We start from the raw sequence: 19759 nt of genomic DNA on the forward strand, positions 1-19759 counted from the left end.
ACTAATGGGATGGTCATCCCCAGAAATACCCTAGGGGGCATGGAACAGACCAGCTTTCATTTAAACAAGGGTGGGGTTTTTTTTTTACAAGGAATGGCCAGACACAAATTAATGGCCGAGACCTGAGCGCAGCAGACCCTTCGCAGTTGGCGACATTTATCTAACCCACGGCAAATTAAACATTTAGGGCCTCATTTAGAGTTAGACGTCAAACGATTTGTGGCGCAAATATACACATTTAATTACTGTGCAAAACACCGTATCTAGATTTGTAAGTATCATTAACTTGCTGCCCCTTATAGACGGATTGGCCAGACGGGCGATGTACACCCCCTAGGAAAGGAGATAGGAGACAGAATTCTATTGGCTGGATGCGTATAGACCCCTACGCCATATTATATAAAGTCGCAGCCATGCGCCCAGGTTACGTGTCATTACCAGCTGACGCTTATGTACACGTCCTTTCATTACACTAAATTGTGGACAAATAATGCGCTGTAGCGTGTAATATTACGCATTTGCCTGTCTTAGTTGGACAGATTGTGATAAACGAGCTCATTATACACAAATGCAATTTTAGTAACAATTTTTACCTGTATGTTCACTCTGCAAAACGCGTCAAACAGAGAATAAGGCCCTTACTGGATACTTTGTACCATTTGCAGAAATATCACAGTAAGTAGCAATGGAATAGACTTTGTTATTGAATACTTTGCAACATACCAGGCAGTAACACATTGTCATACGTGAAATATTGTTAATTCAAAACAAGACGGCCACAATGATTTCATGTAATGTTTCTGTTTAAATACATACAGTTGTATAAACTCTGCTCCAATACAGTCCTGGATATAGCATCCAAACACTTAAATAAAATCTTTCATAAATAGTAAAACACCGGTTGGTAAGTAAAGGGAATATATCAAAAGTGACGCGTTTCACTCCCATTAATCCTAAAATCTCAACTGTGGAGCTTGCAGAACTAAATAGTGTTTAGGGAAGCCCTCCACCCTCACAAGAGAAGAACAATGAGATGTTTTAGGGCTGTGGGGAGTGGCGAGCCCAACATGGGGTATTTATAATCTACTAAGCTCAAATAAAACTGATAAAAGAACTGAAACCTTTGGCTGCTGTGCGGTACCCACCGCGTTTCACGCTCCCGATATACGGACCCAGTCAGGTAGCTACATTCTTATTGTACATTAACAGGACTATATCCCAAGATGTGGCACTCGAGAACGCCCCTCTCCCCCGCCATTTTGTCTTCGGAAGCGGTGGCTGACCCGGAGCATTGTCTATCACGTGCAGGACATGACGTTTATACATTCAGTCAGGAAGTAGCGGGACTAATAACCATGGAACAATCTCCAACGCCACGTGTTTGGAAGAATAAGGCAGCCATTTTGTACTTTGACATTCCTCATGGGGGCTGGGTTTTTAAGATGAGTAACAAAATAAAGATGGAGGATAGGGAGCCATACATGTTGTAAGGAACAGATAATAAAAAAAAACCCACACAGGTGGCTTGTGGGAGTGTGATGCGGTCAGTCCATGTGCTGAAGGCAGCAGGGGCCGGGGGTGTTGGCACAGAGAAGGATTTGGTTACTCTCCATTACCGCGCGAGTTTCGCCATCCGCTCCGCCGTAATGATTGTAGCACAGCCAGTGATATGAGGTCACATTGGAGAAGATCCAGAAATAGGCAGCAAATGCTTCTCAGGTTTTAGGGGTTTTTTTGGTCCAAGTTTACGCAACGCAGCATCGAGAAAAGCACAAGGTCTATGAAACAGTCTATACTTACAAAACAAAATATATTAAATAGGAAACCTAAATTCAGGAAAAAAAATAAGGAAACTCCTCTTGGAGGGGCGCAGAATAAGGCAAATCTGAGGAGTTTATTCCCCACTTGTAACATTCGCCATGGGCGGCGATGGCGGAGGATCCGGTCCCCCATTGTATGTGCACACAGTAACGTTAGCCTGTCCTGGACACAAATTCGCTACCATGGAAAGTCCCACTGGTCCAGGGGTGATCACATGTCAACAGCGGGGTCCCGTCTCACTGTGGAGATAGAAGGTGAATCCAGTTAGTCTGAGGCCTCTTATAACATCCCTGAGAAACACACAGAAGGATGGAATGGGCCCCCCGCCCCGAGTACCACACAGCAATGCCAGGCACATTTACCATCATAACCTTGCCTCTGTGCTGGCCTTTAATGAGACCATACTGTGGAGACGGAGGGCGGATCTGGGCATCAACTTATAGAGAGAGACAGCACAGGATTAGAGAGAGAGCAGAGACAGCTGCAATATCGCAGAGTGGAATAAATACGTACAAAGCAGATCTCTGTCTCTATCTGACTGACATCCAGCGCCTCCTCCTCCTCGTCTGTGTGCGCCTGAGGTCCCGGCCCATGACCAGTGCTGGAGAGGGAGCAAACAGATAAAGACATCTCACTCATTGGGTTACATAGCTGGGGACGGTGAAGGCTTTAACCTGCACAGAGGGAGGAGATGGGTTTGGTACAGAAACCTGCCGGTCAGTATCCCAACACTTCCCCTTTCCCTAAACCTAAAACCCAAGTGCCTAACCCTCCCCCTAACCCCAGAGCCTACCGTTGCGATGCCGGGATTCTACCAGGTGTAGAGATTCCAACGCCGGCATCCTGATTGTCTGGAGTATAACTACATCCCAGTAAGACTAGGTCTTATAGGTGATTCCTGGCATGCTCAGTACCCTGAGTGACGTGAGGCAGACGGAATGGGTATGAAAAACCGCCGGGTTCGATTCCCGTCAGCGGCAGCCTGCCAGGAGCAGAGTGCGACGCAGTGGAAGCCCGACAGTGCTGGAAATCCCGATCGTGGATAGGTAAGTATCTACTAACCTAACCCCCCCCTAACCCTCCTTGGGGGGGAAGTTAGGGTCAGGCACCCCTAAGTGCCTAACCCTAAGTCCCCCCCCGGGGGGGGGGGGGGGGTGCCTAACCCTAAGTCTCCCCCGGGGGGGGGGGGGGGTGCCTAACCCTCCCTCCCCCTAGCCTAACCCTAACCCTCCCCCCCCCGCGGCTTTCCGCTAGCGGGGCCCGGCATCACTACGATCGGGATGCCGGGCGCCAGTCTCCCGGCGTCGGGGAAATGCGGGCGTCTACATCTAGACGCCCAGCATTTCACCCTTGCCGGGATATGACAGTCGGGAAGCCGGCTGCCGGTATTTAGGCAGTCGGCTTCCCGATTGCTTCCCAGGCAGACCCCCCCCCCCCCAACATGAGATCACACGCCGGTTTTGTATCCTAAGGGCCATTCCGGACAGAAAGGAAACATCTACATTATACACAGAGTTGAGCTGTATTATTAACAGCCGGATTTATTTATTTATATATTTTTAATATAATGTAACTTATCACCCTATGCCGAGAACTCAGAAGATACACAGCTACATATATTTTATAGTGTGACGGACTAGGCCTAACATGGAAGGGCCCATACACAGATCACAAACATTTCTACTGTAGAAAAGCAATGCCAACCACTGTGCCACTATATATATCATAACTACAGTACCCAGAGCAACATCGGTGTAGTATTTAGGGGAGAGGGCAGTAACAGAAATGAATATTTATACAAGACCAATACAAAGGGAGAATAACGGGATTATTAGTGGATGCGGAGTAGCAGCCTCTCACCTCTCCCTCGTATTTAATTCGTGCTCCGTCGTATCAGATTTATGTACTTCTACGCCCACCGACCTACAAGACGAGACATCATGACTGCACAGAGGACAGACCCTCACCCAGTAACCCCCTACAGACTTCAGTACACCATCCCTACCTGTGTGCCGGGGAATTGACCCCACCACTGCCCAGGGAAGAGGTGGACAATGTGGTCGCCAATGAATCACTTGCGGCTTCATCTACTGGGGGCGTCCGGGGGAGGACATCCGGTCGTCCATAGAGGCCGGCTATGGTAGGAGACACTGGTCAGACCCGGAGCAGACACCAGATGTAACGCTCAGGGGACGGATCCGGCTGGGACTTACCCTGATCGGCCTCAGTCTCTGATATCACATGCTGCCTGCTCTCTCCCATCAGATGCAGCTGGGTGGGCACCGCAGCCTGGGTGGCTCTGCGGGTAATGCCTGGCATGGTCCTGCTCTTCTTAGACGGAGAGGCTTTTACTGTGGAGAGGGGGCACTTAGCGAGGACTCAGATAAAGCAGATTACAGATCGGCTCCGCTAGGATTCATTACTCACATGGGATCTTCTTAAACACCGTATTACACATAAATCGCTGGAAGCGCTCGGCGTAGAATCCGGGTCTGTGAACGGAAACCGTGTCCTGAGGGCACAAGTCAGACACAATACTGTCACTCCCGATGTTCCCATCGTTATACAGACACAATACGGTCAATCCCGATGTTCCCATCTATCCCATCGTTATACAGACACAATACTGTCACTCCCGATGTTCCCGTCAATCCCGTCGTTATACAGACACAATACTGTCACTCCCGATGTTCCCGTCTATCCCATCGTTATACAGACACAATACTGTCACTCCCGATGTTCCGGTCTATCCCATCGTTATACAGACACAATACTGTCACTCCCGATGTTCCCATCTATCCCATCGTTATACAGACACAATACTGGCACTCCCGATGTTCCGGTCTATCCCGTCCTTATACAGACAATACTGACACTCCTGATGTTCCCGTCGAGCCCATGGTTATACAGACACAATACTGTCACTCCCGATGTTCTCGTCTATCCCGTCCTTATACAGACACAATACGGTCACTCCCGATGTTCCCGTCTATCCCGTCCTTATACAGACAATACTGTCACTCCCGATGTTCCCGTCGTTATACAGACACAATACCGTCACTCCCGATGTTCTCGTCTATCCCGTCCATATACAGACACAATACTGTCACTCCCGATGTTCTCGTCTATCCCGTCGTTATACAGACACAATACTGTCACTCCCGATGTTCTCGTCTATCCCGTCGTTATACAGACAATACTGTCACTCCCGATGTTCTCGTCTATCCCGTCATTATACAGACACAATACTGTCACTCCCGATGTTCTCGTCTATCCCGTCGTTATACAGACACAATACTGTCACTCCCGATGTTCCCGTCTATCCCGTCGTTATACAGACACAATACGGTCACTCCCGATGTTCTCGTCTATCCCGTCCTTATACAGACACAATACGGTCACTCCCGATGTTCCCATCGTTATACAGACACAATACTGTCACTCCCGATGTTCCCGTCGTTATACAGACAATACTGTCACTCCCGATGTTATACAGACACTTATTGTACATTGTATAGAAAGGTGGTCGTGCGCTCAAGGTAACAGATTCTCCTTAGGGCACAACGGACACTTGGCGGCGCCACATGGAGAACGGATAATAACAGCAGCGACACCACCGGCCGCAGGAACACTGGGGGCGCTGTACAGCGTTTACCTCTATTCTCATACACTTCTTACTGAGGTTACAATTTAATGAAAAATACGAGGATTCCAGGGCAAGGTCACATTATACGGAGTAGGGTAAAGGTGGGTACACACTAGACTAGGGGTGGGCAAGTAAGCAGCCCCCCACAGCTGTTGTAGAACTACATATCCCAGCATGCCCTTGCCAGAGTTTTGCAATTTGGCCAAACTGTTGCAAGGCATGCTGAGATTTGTAGTTCAAAAACAGCTGGAGGGCCGCTTGCGCCCACCCCTGCACTAGACGATGCCTCGCCCGAAACCATGGACATAACGTCCACATCGGCCAGTGTGTACCTACTATGCGTGACCATGCCCGATCCCGCGGGTCGTTCCAACGGCCTGAATGTAGGGCTGATGGAATAACCCAGATGCCGACATAGTGGATGGAGCCGATGCCCGACATAGGCACTGCATCGGGCAGTGTGTAGCGGCTGCCCGATATATCGCGCAGTCGGGCGTCGCATACGCTGGGTACATACATTGGCCAGTGTGTACCCAGCTTTAGTTACAGTGTTAATATGACTCATGAATCTATTGCCCGGTCACCGTTTTTCTGCCTCAGAAAGGGCGCGAGATCGGCGTAACACCATGCGGCTGGTCAGAGAGCTAGGACGCTATACCACGGTTACACTCACCCCATCATGTACCAGGGCCTTCCAGGAGTGCTCCAACTTCTTGATGAACCTAGAAAGAGAGGACAATGAGGCATATGACCCGACCTCCCGGCACACCACCATCCCCAGTAGCCAGTAATGTAAGTAAGTAAGTAAGTATGTGTGTGTGTGTGGTTTATGAACGGACCTGTAGGACTGCAGTACGTCAATGACTCCGATGTACAGCAGGAGGCGATCTCCTCTTGCATTACGAGCTGGAATCCCGCCCATCCTATGTTCACAAATATATAGTTAGAAAACCCACGATCCTGCCTCCACCCCCTCTTACCCAATGCTACCAACATAAAGGAACCTACTGGTCATCTGTCTCCATGGCGCCCCCGCGCCGCGCCTCCCCCTGGATGGACTCCATGGCGGTGGAGTAGAGCGCCTTTTGCATGGCTGGCTTCCGCGTGTCGGACTGTGCGTGACCATCTACCACCGCCCTCTCCTTCTCCGCTTGGTCCATGTTGTGCACTCCGACCAGCAAGCTGTAGTCCATGATCTTGAAGCTCTGTAGGACCTGGAGAGGAGAAGGGCGAGAGATTGAAGGACTCTATGGGGACGGTCGCTGTGTGAAGCTGCGTGGTGTATTCTGGGGTGATGCTGGTGGAATCCTAATGTGGGGGAGATGCTAGGGTTAGCTGCTCTCATTGGATACCCCCCCCAATACTTCCTTTACGTGATCTGTCTCAGGCATGCCTCAGTGACCACACACGCGCCATGGAACATGAAACATAATATAACCCTACAGAGCACTGCTCCTGCCCACATGTGCTGCTCCCCCCACAGCTGCCTAGAAGGTGGCAGATTCCATAGAGACATGCACAGGTCTCACCAGACAATCCCTCTGGATGGTTCTGCAGAGGGCGGAGAACATGTCTGGGTCCAGAAAGAGACCGTCCTGTAGATCCTGCAAGAAGTCCAGGTCTTTGTAGGTGGGGAAGTTCTTCTCACGCTCTTTGAGGGACGCCCGTCTCTTGTACGTAGACCCTTTTAGATCATATTTTAGGTGCATCTTAACCGACCTGGGAAGGAGATTGTTCATGACCACAATTCGGATATTCTTCCCACCGGCCTGGACGCAGTATAGTCCATAAAACTTGGGCAGGAGAGTCCGTGGGTTCTGATTGAGATTCTGGTGGAGGAAACAGGTAATTAGTACCAATATTTCCCAGTGTTGCACATGCCACCCAACAGGCATCACCCCTGATCAGAGGGAACACAGGGTCCTCAGCCAGCCCGTCACCCCTACCAGTCTAGTACACAAGGTATAGTCCATGGGTCTGTGCTTACCACCCCTGATCAGAGGGAATACAGGGTCCTCAGCCAGCCCGTCACCCCTACCAGTCTAGTACACAAGGTATAGTCCATGGGTCTGCGCTTACCACCCCTGAGCAGAGCGAATACAGTGTCCTGTGCCAGCCCATCACCCCTACCAGTCTAGTACACAAGGTATAGTCCATGGGTCTGTGCTTACCACCCCTGAGCAGAGGGAATACAGTGTCCTGTGCCAGCCCATCACCCCTACCAGTCTAGTACACAAGGTATAGTCCATGGGTCTGCGCTTACCACCCCTGATCAGAGGGAATACAGTGTCCTGTGCCAGCCCATCACCCCTACCAGTCTAGTACACAAGGTATAGTCCATGAGTCTGCGCTTACCACCCCTGATCAGAGGGAATACAGTGTCCTGTGCCAGCCGATCACCCCTACCAGTCTAGTACACAAGGTATAGTCCATGAGTCTGCGCTTACCACCCCTGATCAGAGGGAATACAGTGTCCTGTGCCAGGCCGTCACCCCTACCAGTCTAGTACACAAGGTATAGTCCATGAGTCTGCGCTTACCACCCCTGATCAGAGGGAATACAGTGTCCTGTGCCAGCCCGTCACCCCTACCAGTCTAGTACACAAGGTATAGTCCATGAGTCTGCGCTTACCACCCCTGATCAGAGGGAATACAGTGTCCTGTGCCAGCCCGTCACCCCTACCAGTCTAGTACACAAGGTATAGTCCATGAGTCTGCGCTTACCACCCCTGATCAGAGGGAATACAGTGTCCTGTGCCAGCCCGTCACCCCTACCAGTCTAGTACACAAGGTATAGTCCATGAGTCTGTGCTTACCACCCCTGATCAGAGGGAATACAGTGTCCTGTGCCAGCCGATCACCCCTACCAGTCTAGTACACAAGGTATAGTCCATGGGTCTGTGCTTACCACCCCTGATCAGAGGGAATACAGGGTCCTGTGCCAGCCCATCACCCCTACCAGTCTAGTACACAAGGTATAGTCCATGGGTCTGTGCTTACCACCCCTGATCAGAGGGAATACAGGGTCCTCAGCCAGCCCGTCACCCCTACCAGTCTAGTACACAAGGTATAGTCCATGGGTCTGTGCTTACCACCCCTGATCAGAGGGAATACAGGGTCCTCAGCCAGCCCGTCACCCCTACCAGTCTAGTACACAAGGTATAGTCCATGGGTCTGTGCTTACCACCCCTAATCAGAGGGAATACAGGGTCCTCAGCCAGCCCGTCACCCCTACCAGTCTAGTACACAAGGTATAGTCCATGGGTCTGTGCTTACCATGTAATATCCCGGCAGCAGCTTCTGTAAGAATTCGGCCTCTTTGTGTTGGACGGTCTTAATGATAAACTCGTCATCCCCGGACACATAGAAGAGGGAACCGCTGGCTCCAGAATTGGACAGCTCAAAGAGGGGTTCATTACAGAGCGAATACTGGGGACAACAAAAGCCACAGAGAGATGGTTATTTCTCAGAGGCAGAAGCCACAACCACCTCACTAGACTGCGAGCTCCTAGGATCACAGTCACCAGTCTGTAAGAGGCTGTTAGTACAGAACTAGACGGCAAGCTCCTAGGATCATTCACCAGTAAGGGGCTAGTAGTACAGCACTAGATAGTAAGCTCCTGGGATCACAGTTACCAGTGTGCAATGGGTTATTAGTACAGTCTAGATGCCAAGCGGTGTGGACGGGCCCCCTAGGGGCTGCATCTGAGTTATGCATACAGCACTAGACGCCATGCGGTGTTGGAGGGCATCCTAGGGGCTGCATCTGAGTTATGCATACAGCACTAGACGCCATGCGGTGTTGGCGGGCCCCCTAGGGGCTACATCTGAGTTATGCATACAGCACTAGACGCCATGCTGTGTGTGCGGGCCCCCTAGGGGCTGCATCTGAGTTATGCATACAGCACTAGACGCCATGCGGTGTTGGAGGGCATCCTAGGGGCTACATCTGAGTTATGCATACAGCACTAGACGCCATGCGGTGTTGGCGGGCCCCCTAGGGGCTACATCTGAGTTATGCATACAGCACTAGACGGCATGCGGTGTTGGCGGGCCCCCTAGGGGCTACATCTGAGTTATGCATACAGCACTAGACGGCATGAGGTGTTGGCGGGGCCCCCTAGGGGCTACATCTGAGTTATGCATACAGCACTAGACGCCATGCGGTGTTGGCGGGCCCCCTAGGGGCTACATCTGAGTTATGCATACAGCACTAGACGGCATGAGGTGTTGGCGGGCCACCTAGGGGCTACATCTGAGTTATGCATACAGCACTAGACGGCATGAGGTGTTGGCGGGGCCCCCTAGGGGCTACATCTGAGTTATGCATACAGCACTAGACGCCATGCGGTGTTGGCGGGCCCCCTAGGGGCTACATCTTAGTTGTGCATACAGCACTAGACGCCATGCGGTGTTGGCGGGCCCCCTAGGGGCTACATCTGAGTTATGCATACAGCACTAGACGCCATGCGGTGTTGGCGGGGCCCCCTAGGGGCTACATCTTAGTTGTGCATACAGCACTAGACGGCATGCGGTGTTGGCGGGCCCCCTAGGGGCTACATCTGAGTTATGCATACAGCACTAGACGCCATGCGGTGTTGGCGGGGCCCCCTAGGGGCTACATCTGAGTTATGCATACAGCACTAGACGCCATGCGGTGTTGGCGGGCCCCCTAGGGGCTACATCTGAGTTATGCATACAGCACTAGACGCCATGCGGTGTTGGCGGGCCCCCTAGGGGCTACATCTGAGTTATGCATACAGCACTAGACGCCATGCGGTGTTGGCGGGGCCCCCTAGGGGCTACATCTGAGTTATGCATACAGCACTAGACGCCATGCGGTGTTGGCGGGCCCCCTAGGGGCTACATCTGAGTTATGCATACAGCACTAGACGCCATGCGGTGTTGGCGGGGCCTCCTAGGGGCTACATCTGAGTTATGCATACAGCACTAGACGGCATGAGGTGTTGGCGGGCCCCCTAGGGGCTACATCTGAGTTATGCATACAGCACTAGACGGCATGAGGTGTTGGCGGGGCCCCTAGGGGCTACATCTGAGTTATGCATACAGCACTAGACGCCATGCGGTGTTGGCGGGCCCCCTAGGGGCTACATCTTAGTTGTGCATACAGCACTAGACGCCATGCGGTGTTGGCGGGCCCCCTAGGGGCTACATCTGAGTTGTGCATACAGCACTAGACGCCATGCGGTGTTGGCGGGGCCCCCTAGGGGCTACATCTGAGTTATGCATACAGCACTAGACGCCATGCGGTGTGTGCGGGCCCCCTAGGGGCTACATCTGAGTTATGCATACAGCACTCTTCCGCACCTTTGCACATGTCCATACTATTTAAATTTGGACGCAACTTAGCTGGATTACTCTTTCCGTAGAATAGGGCATCACAGGGCACAGTGACAATGCCATCACACCTAGCTTCCCTGATTGGTATGAGCATCATGGGCATGTAGCTGAAGTTCCATCTAGCGCACGGGGTAGGGAAGCCCAATTCCACGGCCTCTCTTACAACACTAATGACTGTTACGGCTGCCGGCAAATCAGGATTCCGCGGCTGCCCGCTATCGCTGCCACTTTGCGTGCCACCCTGAATCAGCACCCTAGAGTGTAAGCTCCTTGAAACAGGGTGTCCCATTTCACCACTACGGGAGATGACCCGATATACTCACCAAATAATCATCTGGCCGAATCCCAAACAGCTCCCTGAAGTAGCGGAAAGCCACAGGGGCGTACGTCTTAAAGCGGAAGTCATTGTAGCGGTGAGCTGGGGTCAGGTTACTGCCCTCGCTGGAAGGAAAAGAGAAGCGGTGGTTAGTGCAGTAACCGGAGATGGCCACAGGAGGCAGCAGTCAGTGTTGGAGGATCAGGGATGGGATACGTACGAAGGGAAAAGAATACTCTCCACCACGTAGAAATCCTGCATGAGGACGTCTCTCTCGGGCTTGGTGCTGAGGCTGCCCACCGTGTGGGTAATCCCGAGCTGTATGGCCCCTTTCAGCGCAGAAGACGTGGTCTGTGAATGACAGCGGGAGGGGGGTTAGGCTCAATAAAGTGGGTGACAAACATCATAAACCTCCTGCCCCGGTTCCGTCTCACCTTCTTATAAGTGGTCTCTCCTGTAGAGTCCACACTCCGGTGTCCAATCTTCTTCATGGTCTGCGTTCCAAACTGCCCCGATGAGCTGGACATCTGCGATAGAGACACACGCCCAAATCAGCACTATACACCCCCCAACCTCCCCCACCCCAGTATGACCCGGAATATCTGCAGTATCACCAGCCACGGCTCTCACACTAAGAGGCTGACCCAGCCAATCACAGCCCGGCACGTGTTACCTATGAGACTGCAAATCTTCCTTCCCAGTGATAGTGCTAGAGAGACACTGTGCTTCCGATCAGACATATAAAGATGGCAACAACCATTCAAGGACAGGGGCAGATCATGCCGGCTATAAACCGGCCCGGATATGAATACTGGCACCATGCAAAGTGACATTTACTGCAATCCACGTGGCCTCCAGAAATAGTGTCACACACAGACCACGTACTCCATGCTCTTACAGTATTTATCTGGCCGTGTACTCACCCCTGCGCCAACTTCAGCCTGAACGCCGCCCTTCATTGTGGGAGCTCCTGTGGGTGGGAGCACAGAGAGTTACAACATGGCGTGCGCACATATATATAGCGCATAAACTTCTATTGTGCTCACAAGGACCACAAGGATGGCGGACATTTACATTGTGGTGCGTTATGCCCACAAGCGCATCATAAACTAGACCAGCATAGCCACCCCCCCTATATGTCATAGCCACACCCCCTATATGTCATAGCCACTCCTCATATAAATGGCAGCCCTCTATGTCATAGCCACACCCCCTATATGTCAGCCACCCCCCCTATATATGGCAGCCCTGTCATAGCCACTCCCCCTATATATGGCAGCCATGTATGTCATAGCCACTCCCCCTATATATGGCAGCCCTGTATGTCATAGCCACACCCCCAATTACCTCATTGCGGCAGTCTCCCAGAGTTACAGTAATATACTTCATCCAGCAGGTGGGACCGGGCGGGCGTGCGAGACCCCGGAGATGACAGAGGGTCACTATACAAGGTGTGGTACATGTCGGGGCTGCTATCACTACAGGGAACACCAGTCTATGGGATGTTTGGGAGTTATCATTAAGTATCTGCTGAAAACGGCAGTATGAGCGCCCCTAGAGGTCACACTAAGATTACATCTCCAGTATTAAGCAGAGCAACGCCCTGTACTGGGTTTACCTCTGATTTACTCAACACGGGCGCACAGGGAAATCATGGACCCCAAATGGTCATTTTAGAGATTAATGGTAAAAGTCTGATCAGTTGCTCTGGACGATGGCCCCTCCTCGTGCGCCAGATTTCAGTATCACCCTCTGTCTGGACAGGTCTGTTCTACTGTACTGAGCTTCCGATTCCTGGGCCGACACCAGGCTCCAACGTCTGACGGGGGGGGGGGGGGGGGGGCGGACGACGACTGTACATAGCGTCCGTGTTACTGAGCTCATAACTGCGTCAGGCCAGCAATAAGCTCCCTGCAGCGTGGTGTAACGCAGCACAGCCCGGATGGTGAGGGGGCAGATCACACAGCTGTGGGAGGGGAGTCTGTAGGGGTGTGTGGGGGTAGAGGGTCCTCACGTCTGAAACCCCCCCAGACACTTATTAGTTCCAGGTCACAGTAGGAGGCACCTGTATGGTTATAGCACCATCCAGCCACAGACAGACGCTCACCCTCCAGACTCTAAGCTGCATTATACTAATACATACACACCCCACGCTGGTTACTAGCACATTACTTCCAGGCTATAAGTCACCCTCACTGCTAGATTGTTAGCTCCATGCAACAGGGTACAGATTGGCAGGCACCAGTTCTAGCACTGTACTACTAGACTGTAAGCTCCTTGGTACAGGGTTACCGAATAAACCTCTCTGAGATAATGGGGCAGGACTTTCAGTCACCTACATAGGGTAGGGGGCTCCGGGTGTCCCGTCCCATTATCTTTCCTTTTTTATCCTACAGCTGAATAGGGTCAGGCCAGTGTTCATGCAGCTTGTCACACCGGTCCCTGCCAGCAGAGGGCAGTACTTACTCCAGAGACAATAACGCAGGTGTACATGGGAGGTCTCGGGGAATCGTCCATTTATACCCGGTAACACAGGGGTGCAGTACAAGCGGCATGCTGCAATATACCACAGCTAGCACGGGCACACACATGCACACTACACACAGTGCGGTACCTCTGCGGGAGAAGTGTGTGCCCAGGCCACAGCACAAAAAGCCCAACGCTGGGGAGAAGAGAGGGGAACACAGAATTAGCAGCCTCCAACAGGCCACTGCAGCCCACAAGAGCTGACACTCTAGTGCTGCTGTACTAGAATCTCCACGTGTGACAGGACACGATTACTGACAAGCGCCAGGCCTGAACCGCGGCTTCTGTACCACAACGGTCTTTGGTGGCCGGAAAACGCTGAATAAATAAAGCCATCTAGACTTGATAACACGGGTGAGGTAAGTGGGGTCACTGAGTATACAGGGTGGCACAGCGTACAGCGATTACCCAGTGTATACAGGGGGGCACAGCGTACAGCGATTACCCAGTGTATACAGGGGGGCACAGCGTACAGCGATTACCCAGTGTATACAGGGGGGCACAGCGTACAGCGATTACCCAGTGTATACAGGGGGGCACAGCGTACAGCGATTACCCAGTGTATACAGGGGGGCACAGCGTACAGCGATTACCCAGTGTATACAGGGGGGCACAGCGTACAGCGATTACCCAATGTATACAGGGGGGCACAGCGTACAGCGATTACCCAGTGTATACAGGGGGGCACAGCGTACAGCGATTACCCAGTGTATACAGGGGGGCACAGCGTACAGCGATTACCCAGTGTATACAGGGGGCACAGCGTACAGCGATTACCCAGTGTATACAGGGGGCACAGTGTACAGAGATTACCCAGTGTATACAGGGGGCACAGCGTACAGCGATTACCCAGTGTATACAGGGGGGCACAGCGTACAGCGATTACCCAGTGTATACAGGGGGACACAGCGAACAGCGATTACCCAGTGTATACAGGGGGGCACAGCGTACAGCGATTACCCTGTGTATACAGGGGGGCACAGCGTACAGCTATTACCCAGTGTATACAGGGCACAGAGTACAGCGATTACCCTGTGTATACAGGGGGGCACAGCGTACAGCGATTACCTAGTGTATACAGGGGGCACAGCGTACAGCGATTACCCAGTGTATACAGGGGGGCACAGCGTACAGCGATTACCTAGTGTATACAGGGGGCACAGCATACACTGGCAGGAGAAGTGAAGAGTTATATTTGCACTGAGAGGGAGAACAGCCACTTCCAGATATAATCAGATGAGCAGGATCCTCCTTAGTGAGTGACAGGGAATGTTATATGTAGACACAGGTGATAAGGTGTGAGGAGCCTACACCGGATCCCATTACATATTACACATTCCACCGCCATGACGTATGTAAACACACAGGACAGCGTGATGTCAGGAGACCGGTCACACCGGTCTGCGAGCAGGGACTCACCCAGCAGGAGGAATGTGATCTGTGCGCCCGGAGACAGGCTGTGTTTATCCTCATCTGCCAAAGTATCAAACATTGCCAGCAGCCTAACATAGTGCCCAGACTCACCCTCCGTGCCGCCCTGGTAACACTGAGCCCCTGTGCCACTCTGCTTCCTATGTGTATGGCACCCTGACATCGGCTCCTGACTCACCCTCCGTGCTGCCCTAGTAAAACTGAGCTCCTGTGCCAGGGGTCTGCTTGCGAAGGATAATAGGTCTACAGCATCTGCATACACCATAGGGACTATCACATCCACCACCAGCTCTCGCTGTACCCAGTCATCGGCCTCTGACTCACCCTCAGTGCCGCCCTGGTAACACTGTGCCCCTCTGCTTCCTCGCTGTGTGTGCTGCACCCAGATATCGGCCCCTGACTCACCCTCTGTGCCACCCTGGTAACACACTGAACCCCTCTGCTTCCCCTCTGTGTGCGCTGTACCCCATCATCGGCCCCTGACTCACCCTCCGTGCCACCCTGGTAACACACTGAACTCCTCTGCCACTCCACTGTGTGCACTGTACCCCATCATCGGCCCTTGACACCCTCCGTGCCACCCTGGTAACACACTGAAGCCCTCTGCTTCCCCACTGTGTGCGCTGTACACAGTCATCGGCCCCTGACTCACCCTCCGTGCCACCCTGGTAACACACTGAACTCCTCTGCCACTCTGCTTCCCCACTGTGTGCGCTGTACCCAGTCATCGGCCCTTGACACCCTCTGTGCCACCCTGGTAACACACTGAACCCCTCTGCCACTCCACTGTGTGCGCTGTACCCCATCATCGGCCCCTGACTCACCCTCTGTGCCACCCTGGTAACACACTGAACCCCTCTGCTTCCCCTGTGTGCGCGCTGTACCCCATCATCGGCCCCTGACTCACCCTCCGTGCCGCCCTGGTAACACTGAGCCCCTGTGCCACTCTGCTTCCTATGTGTACGGCACCCTGACATCGGCTCCTGACTCACCCTCCGTGCTGCCCTAGTAAAACTGAGCTCCTGTGCCAGGGGTCTGCTTGCTAAGGATAATAGGTCTACAGCATCTGCATACACCATAGGGACTATCACATCCACCACCAGCTATCGCTGTACCCAATCATCGGCCTCTGACTCACCCTCATTGCCGCCCTGGTAACACTGTGCCCCTCTGCTTCCTCGGTGTGTGTGCTGCACCCAGATATTGGCCCCTGACTCACCCTCTGTGCCACCCTGGTAACACACTGAACCCCTCTGCTACCCCTCTGTGTGCGCTGTACACAGTCATCGGCCCCTGACTCACCCTCCGTGCCACCCTGGTAACACACTGAACTCCTCTGCCACCCCACTGTGTGCGCTGTACCCAGTCATCGGCCCTTGACACCCTCCGTGCCACCCTGGTAACACACTGAACCCCTCTGCCACTCCACTGTGTGCGCTGTACCCCATCATCGGCTCTTGACACCCTCCGTGCCACCCTGGTAACACACTGAACCCCTCTGCTTCCCCACTGTGTGCGCTGTACACAGTCATCGGCCCCTGACTCACCCTCCGTGCCACACTGAACTCCTCTGCCACTCTGCTTCCCCACTGTGTGCGCTGTACCCAGTCATCGGCCCTTGACACCCTCCGTGCCACCCTGGTAACACACTGAACCCCTCTGCCTCCCCACTGTGTGCGCTGTACCCAGTCATCGGCCCTTGACACCCTCTGTGCCACCCTGGTAACACACTGAACCCCTCTGCTTCCCCTCTGTGTGCGCCGTACCCCATCATCGGCCCCTGACTCACCCTCCGTGCCACCCTGGTAACACACTGAACCCCTCTGCTTCCCCACTGTGTGTGCTGCACCCAGATATCGGCCCCTGACTCACCCTCTGTGCCACCCTGGTAACACACTGAACCCCTCTGCTTCCCCTCTGTGTGCGCTGTACCCCATCATCGGCCCCTGACTCACCCTCCGTGCCGCCCTGGTAACACTGAGCCCCTGTGCCACTCTGCTTCCTATGTGTACGGCACCCTGACATCAGCTCCTGACTCACCCTCCGTGCCGTCCTGGTAACACTGAGCCCCTGTGCCACTCTGCTTCCTATGTGTACGGCACCCTGACATCGGCTCCTGACTCACCCTCCGTGCTGCCCTAGTAAAACTGAGCTCCTGTGCCAGGGGTCTGCTTGCTAAGGATAATAGGTCTACAGCATCTGCATACACCATAGGGACTATCACATCCACCACCAGCTATCGTTGTACCCAATCATCGGCCCCTGACTCACCCTCTGTGCCACCCTGGTAACACACTGAACCCCTCTGCTTCCCCTCTGTGTGCGCTGTACACAGTCATCGGTCCCTGCCTCACCCTCCATGTTGCCCTGGTAACACTGTGCCCCTCTGCTTCCTCGCTGTGTGTGCTGCACCCAGATATCTGCCCCGGACTCACCCTCCGTGCCCCCCTGGTAACACTGAGCCCTATGCCAGGGGTCTGCCTGCTAAGGATAATAAGTGTGGCTATAACGGCAGCAAATAACATTCAGCCGCTCTCACTTTGCTCCAACCTCAGCTCCTAACGCACGTTTACATCAATGTAACTTAAACCCCTATAACATGATCGCAGACTTGGCTCCAGACATCCTGATGGCCCTATGGGGGAGCTGACCAGTCTACACGTCCCTCTGTGTGAGGGTGAGATGTCTCCCATAGAGCGCCACTGACAGAGGATCGCCCATGGGGTGGGTATGGTACGCTTACCTGGGCTAGAGCCTCCGAGAGGCTCGGCTGCAGCGGACGCCATGCAGGTGGGGTGGTGGGTATCAGTCGCTGGGCAGGAGTCCTATCAGGAAGCCCATACACACATGGAATTACTAGTAGTCCAACTCCGAGGGGTCAGATGTGACAGGGGCGCCCCACCCCCGATATTCCTGGGGTCTCTTCAATTACCACAAAGTCGCTCGTCTTAGCTCTTCCAGCTGGATCATAGCTTCCCCCAAACGTCAGTGCCAGCGAGGGGCCCCACCATACGGGGAAGGGGGATCCTGGGGCCCCCTAATAGTCAGCACTGCTGGTGAGATCCTGGGGCCCCCTAATAGCACTGCTGGGGAGATCCTGGGGCCCCCTAATAGCACTGCTGGGGAGATCCTGGGGCCCCCTAATAGCACTGCTGGGGTGATCCTGGGGCCCCCTAATGCTCTTCAACACTGGGGTGATACTGGGGTCCCTGTACGTCTTGGTGTGTTGGCGGGGACCCTGTACGTCCCGGTGGCCGGTGTGATGGCGGGGACCCTGTACGTCCCGGTGGCCGGTGTGATGGCGGGGACCCTGTACGTCCCGGTGGCCGGTGTGTTGGCGGGGACCCTGTACGTCCCGGTGGCCGGTGTGTTGGCGGGGACCCTGTACGTCCCGGTGGCCGGTGTGTTGGCGGGGACCCTGTACGTCCCGGTGGCCGGTGTGTTGGCGGGGACCCTGTACGTCCCGGTGGCCGGTGTGATGGCGGGGACCCTGTACGTCCCGGTGGCCGGTGTGATGGCGGGGACCCTGTACGTCCCGGTGGCCGGTGTGATGGCGGGGACCCTGTACGTCCCGGTGGCCGGTGTGATGGCGGGGACCCTGTACGTCCCGGTGGCCGGTGTGATGGCGGGGACCCTGTACGTCCCGGTGGCCGGTGTGATGGCGGGGACCCTGTACGTCCCGGTGGCCGGTGTGATGGCGGGGACCCTGTACGTCCCGGTGGCCGGTGTGATGGCGGGGAGCCTGTGTCGGGTGACCCGTGGGCGCTCCTCAGGCGGCGATGACCGGCCGCTAGCAGTGCACTGTCCGGGGCTCGGGGCGGCCGCGGTGCAGGCTGGGAGATCTCCCCCACCGGTCTCTCTCACAAACAATCCGCTCGGTCTCGGCCTCACGAGTAACGGCGCATGCGCGCAATACTCTGCCCGAGGGGCGTGGCTCGCATGACGCTCGCTATGGCTTCCCGGACCACGCCCTTCCCTTACTCAGTCCGGGCGGAAGCAGAACATGGGGTGCGGAGTGGGCGGGGGCTGGCGCTGAGTGACAAGCTGCAGGCGGGAGCTCCGCCCCCTTTGTAATTTGCTGTAACCCGTAGCAACCAGTCAGGAGTTTTTTTAATGTTGCTAACCTAGTAAATTGCTATGGGCAACAGCACTTCTCTATCTATGGAGGTGGGCAACATTATATGTAAGAAATATACCACTTTTGGGTGTGCGGTCACGCTCTGATCTACGCACAAGGCGAGCCGCGATCACTCTCTGATCTACGCACAAGGCGAGCCGCGATCACTCTCTGATCTACGCACAAGGCGAGCCGCGATCACTCTCTGATCTACGCACAAGGCGAGCCGCGATCACGTTGATCTGCACACAAGGCGAGCCGCGATCACTCTCTGATCTGCGCACAAAGCGAGCCGCGATCACGCTCTCATCTGCGCACAAGGCGAGCCGCAATCACGTTGATCTGCGCACAAGGCAAGCCGCGATCACGTTGATCTGCGCAGAAGGCGAGCCGCGGTCACGCTCTGATCTGCGCACAAGGCGAGCCGTGGTCACGCTCTGATCTGCGCACAAGGCGAGCCGCGGTCACGCTCTGATCTACTCACAAAGCGAGCGTATACCAGGGAACGTATACCAGGGCGCAACCGCACGTGTTACATCTAT

General features: G+C 54.1%; 1 protein-coding gene across 2 annotated transcripts; it reads right to left on the bottom strand.

Annotated features, from left to right (window-relative positions):
• Positions 1 to 743: 743 nt before the first annotated feature.
• Positions 744 to 19060, bottom strand: PIP5K1A (phosphatidylinositol-4-phosphate 5-kinase type 1 alpha). Of its 2 annotated transcripts, XM_088460988.1 has the most exons (17): positions 17844 to 19060; positions 13758 to 13805; positions 12067 to 12113; positions 11578 to 11670; positions 11364 to 11494; positions 11151 to 11268; positions 8743 to 8895; positions 6997 to 7296; positions 6476 to 6681; positions 6307 to 6390; positions 6141 to 6189; positions 4249 to 4333; positions 4035 to 4172; positions 3827 to 3956; positions 3682 to 3744; positions 2335 to 2422; positions 744 to 2060 (listed from the first exon to the last, which is right to left on the bottom strand). In XM_088460988.1, exons 1-17 carry the CDS (start codon positions 17884 to 17886, stop codon positions 2058 to 2060), a joined length of 1779 nt encoding a protein of 592 aa, XP_088317114.1. In that variant the 5' UTR covers positions 17887 to 19060; the 3' UTR covers positions 744 to 2057. The 2 variants fall into 2 exon arrangements, with proteins under 2 accessions (XP_088317114.1, XP_088317115.1); XM_088460989.1 differs by lacking the exon at positions 13758 to 13805.
• Between the last annotated feature and the right edge of the window lie 699 nt (positions 19061 to 19759).

Source organism: Taudactylus pleione, unplaced genomic scaffold (assembly GCF_031769625.1).
Source record: "Taudactylus pleione unplaced genomic scaffold, aTauple2 ptg000997l, whole genome shotgun sequence".
Taxonomy (NCBI): Eukaryota; Metazoa; Chordata; class Amphibia; order Anura; family Myobatrachidae; genus Taudactylus; species Taudactylus pleione.